This window comes from Rhagoletis pomonella, unplaced genomic scaffold (genome assembly GCF_013731165.1).
Source record: "Rhagoletis pomonella isolate Grant_MI unplaced genomic scaffold, Rhpom_1.0 Rhpom_scaffold_14351, whole genome shotgun sequence".
Classification (NCBI taxonomy): Eukaryota; Metazoa; Arthropoda; class Insecta; order Diptera; family Tephritidae; genus Rhagoletis; species Rhagoletis pomonella.
The window spans coordinates 1-3,953 of NW_023472875.1; the positions used below are offsets into that span (position 1 = coordinate 1).

At 47.4% G+C, this 3,953-nt stretch overlaps 1 protein-coding gene across 1 annotated transcript; it reads left to right on the forward strand.

The window, feature by feature from the left end:
• Window positions 1-31: 31 nt before the first annotated feature.
• LOC118757102 lies at window positions 32-729 on the forward strand (the record flags this gene model as incomplete). Its single annotated transcript, XM_036491841.1, has 2 exons — window positions 32-414; window positions 499-729. Coding segments are annotated over exons 1-2 (412 nt in total), but the record flags the coding sequence as incomplete, so codon positions are not given.
• Window positions 730-3,953: the final 3,224 nt, after the last annotated feature.

The window sequence follows — 3,953 nt, forward strand, 5'->3', positions numbered from 1 at the left end:
ACCTGTCCAGGAGTCCATAGAGCGGCCCTGCTGCTCAGAAGACACTCTTGGCACGGAAAAGAGGGTACCTTCCAGCCCAGAGAGATCAAAGGCTCTTTTCGCCCAAAATCCCTTCCGTCCTCCGCTAAATGCGAATCGGAGACAAGGTCGAGGGGAGATTTCAATGGAGGAGAAGACCCTGATGGCCACCAATAGGGGGAAAAAGATGGCCAAGCGGGCTTCAAGGCCGAAAAATGGCAAACCCCCCAAGCGATAGGCCTAGGCACATCAAGTGCCTGCAAGTGAACCTCCATCATGCAAAGGCGGCCTCTGACGTCTTATGCAGGAGGTTCAAAACAGAACTCTTGGATGTCGCATTCATCCAAGAACCGTGGGTTTTCGCCGGGGCTATTAAAGGCCTAAACGACTGTGATGGTAAGATAATCTACGATACCACACACTGCAGGCCCAGAGCGGCCATATTACTACGTAATAACATGACTTTTGTTCCCATTTCAGAGTTGACACAACAGGACTTAGCTGCTGTATGGACTAAAGTGCCCACTCAAATGGGAGAACAAGAGGTCGTTCTCGCTTCAGCTTACCTCCCAGGCGACAGCTGTGAGATGCCCACAAGGGAAGTAATAGCCCTAGAGGAGTACTGCAGAAGGAGAAAGCTGAAACTAATAATGAGCTGTGATGCCAATGCCCATCACTGTGTTTGGGGCAGCTCGGACACCAATTCTAGAGGTGAGTCATTTCTTGAATTTATCACTAAGAACAACTTATTTATTCTTAACCGGGGTAATGAGCCGACCTTTGTCAATGCTATAAGAGGGGAGGTTCTAGACTTGACAATTTCCTCAACTAGCTTGTCGACCTTTATCTCAAACTGGCATGTCTCAAATGAGGTATCTATGTCGGACCACCGGCATATTCGATTCGATATAGAAGCCCAAAGAGTAACAAACCATGTTTACAGAAATCCCAGAAAACAAACTGGGAACTCTTTCGCCTCCACATAGAGCGGGAAGTGAATGGTTCTACCGCACCAATTTCATCCGTCTATGAACTTGAGGACGAGGCGAGAAAGTTCCAAGATGTTCTTAAACAAGGTTTTGAAGAGAGCTGCCCACTGAGAACCAAGAAGTCTCAAAGGGATGTCCCTTGGTGGAGCGATTCTCTCGGAAAACTAAGGAAAAGAGCCAGGAAACTTTTCAATAGGGCAAAGTCAACAGGTGACTGGACCGCCTACAGGTCAGCCCTAACCGCTTACAACTGTGAGCTCAGAAGGTCTAAAAGGGCTACGTGGCGTGAGCACTGCGGAAGTATTTCCTCTCTTCCAGAGGTGCATCGCCTTCAGAAGGCCCTTAAACTAGATCATCCGAAAGTCCTATGCACTTTGAAAAGACCAGATGGTACCTACACTGGCACCCCGGAAGAAACCAGCAGGCTTCTGCTAGAAACCCACTTCCCGGGATGTATTCCACAAGGCACATGTCCTTCGACAAACACGGCGAACGCTGTGTGCGCAAACAGGAGGACTAGAGGCCTAGCAGGAAGAATCGTCAGTGTGGAAAAGATATCGTGGGCCATTTCAACCTTTAGTGCATATAAATCCCCTGGTCCAGATGGTATCTTCCCATGCCTGCTGCAGCAGAGCTTGGGCTTAATATCAGGGCCACTAGTCAGATTGCTGAGAGCAAGTCTCTTACTTGCTCACATACCAACAACATGGAGTGAAGTCAAAGTGGTCTTTATACCCAAAGTGGGGAAAAACTCAGCACAACTCTCAAAGGCGTACAGGCCAATTAGCCTCAGTTCCTTTCTAGTAAAGACACTAGAAAAACTTATTGACTTTCACATAAGGGATAACTTTCTCAGGAATACGCCTCTGTGTCAGAGTCAGCACGCATACCAGGCAGGCAAATCTACTATTACTGCAATACATAGCCTAACTCAAGTCATTGAAAAGGCATTGCGGTATAAACAGATAGCTTTGTGTGCATTCCTGGACATATCAGGTGCTTTCGACAATACGTCTTATGAAGCAATATCGACAGCTATGATACGAAAGGATATTCCTGTCCTTCTAACGGATTGGATCATAAGCATGTTGAGGTCCAGAACCATAATAGCGGAACTAGGAGACGACAGGCAAGCAGTAAATGCCACCCGTGGCTGTCCTCAAGGGGGAGTCTTATCGCCCCTACTTTGGACACTGGTTGTTGACGAACTTCTTGAAAAGCTAAATGGCAATGGATTCAAGGCATATGGATATGCAGATGACCTAGTCATCTACGTTGTCGGCTGGCATGAGGACACAATTTGTTCCAGATTGCAAGCTGCGCTCAGTCTAACGGAAGACTGGTGTGCTTCAAAGGGATTGTCAATAAACCCGCAGAAGTCCACTGTTGTCCCATTTACCAATAGAAGGAAAGTCAACTTGACTAAACCCACTTTGGCAGGGACAGAAATTGAGTTCTCAGAAGAGGCGAAGTATCTAGGGGTAACTCTGGACAAAAGGCTCAATTGGAACTCACATCTCCTTAACATTACCAACAAGGCTACAAGGGCGTTTTATGCCTGCCAGAGACTCCATGGTAAAACTTGGGGAATATCACCCAAACTAACGTATTGGTCTTTCAATACGGTCGTGAAACCTGTTGTCACATATGCGGCACTGGCCTGGTGGCCAAAAGCAAAGAAAGCAAGTGCGTGTGCCACCTTGAGCAAGCTACACCGCTTGATCTGTGTGGCCATCACAGGAGCTATGCGCACCTGTCCAACGGATGCCCTCGGTATAATTACAGGCATTCCTCCTCTATCTATTCTGATAGAAAAGGAGGCCTGCTGGAGCTCCATACGGCTGCCCAATGTAATCAGCATGAAGAGTGGAGATCTTTGGGGTCACTTGGAGGTTCTCAAGCCTTTTCTGGATGATCCCGCTATCAAGCTCACAGATATCATGCTACCGAAATTATCCTTTGATAAGCCCTACAAGGTCAGAATTCCTGAAAGGGACTGCTGTAAAGCGATAATATCTATGATTGACAAAGGGTCCCAAGTATGGTATACCGATGGATCAAAGATGGAAGACGGGAGTACTGGGGCAGGCGTGCTTGGACCAAGGTTCCAGAAAAGTCTGCCAATGGGCTCATACCCAACCATATTCCAGGCGGAGATCTTCGCAATCGAAGTCTGTGTTCGAGAATGTCTTCGGAGAAGGACAAACGGGGCCAGAATAAATATTATGTCGGATAGCCAGGCAGCACTAAGGGCCTTAGACTCATTTAAAACGACATCTAGGCTTGTGGACAGTTGTAAAACTCTTCTTAATAGCCTAGGAGCCCATAACAGAGTTACGCTGTGGTGGGTCCCTGGGCATGAAGGGTTTGAAGGCAACGAAAGGGCTGACTATCTCGCAAAACGTGGGGCCCAAACGCGAATGCATGGTCCCGAGCCTTTCTGTGGTACATCTATAGGATACACTGCAGAACTACTTAGGAGTTGGGAGGAATCTCAGATTGCTGCCCACTGGCGTAAGTCAAAGGGAATGAGACAATCAAAGAAATTCATAACTCCTTCCAAGAGGAACTCAGAAAGACTCCGTGAACTCAGCCGGGAGGGTCTTAGGACCATTACAGGCTACCTGACAGGACACTGCAAGTTAAGGTACCATCTAAACAAAATGGGGCTTTCTGTAGAGACGGACTGCAGGTTCTGTGGGCTGGCGGAGGAAACTTCGGAGCACATTCTGTGTGACTGCCCGCGTATCATGAATAGCAGACTGATGCACCTTGGGGAACGATTGTCTTCTCCATCCAAGATTTGGAACACGGCACCCTCCAATGTGCTTAATTTCTTGAATAGCCTAAGGTTGGAGTGACCACAATCAGGGTTTAGCACAATAGATCTTTTAGGTCGCAGCGCGAGTATACCCGACGTACTAATAATAATAATAATAATAATAA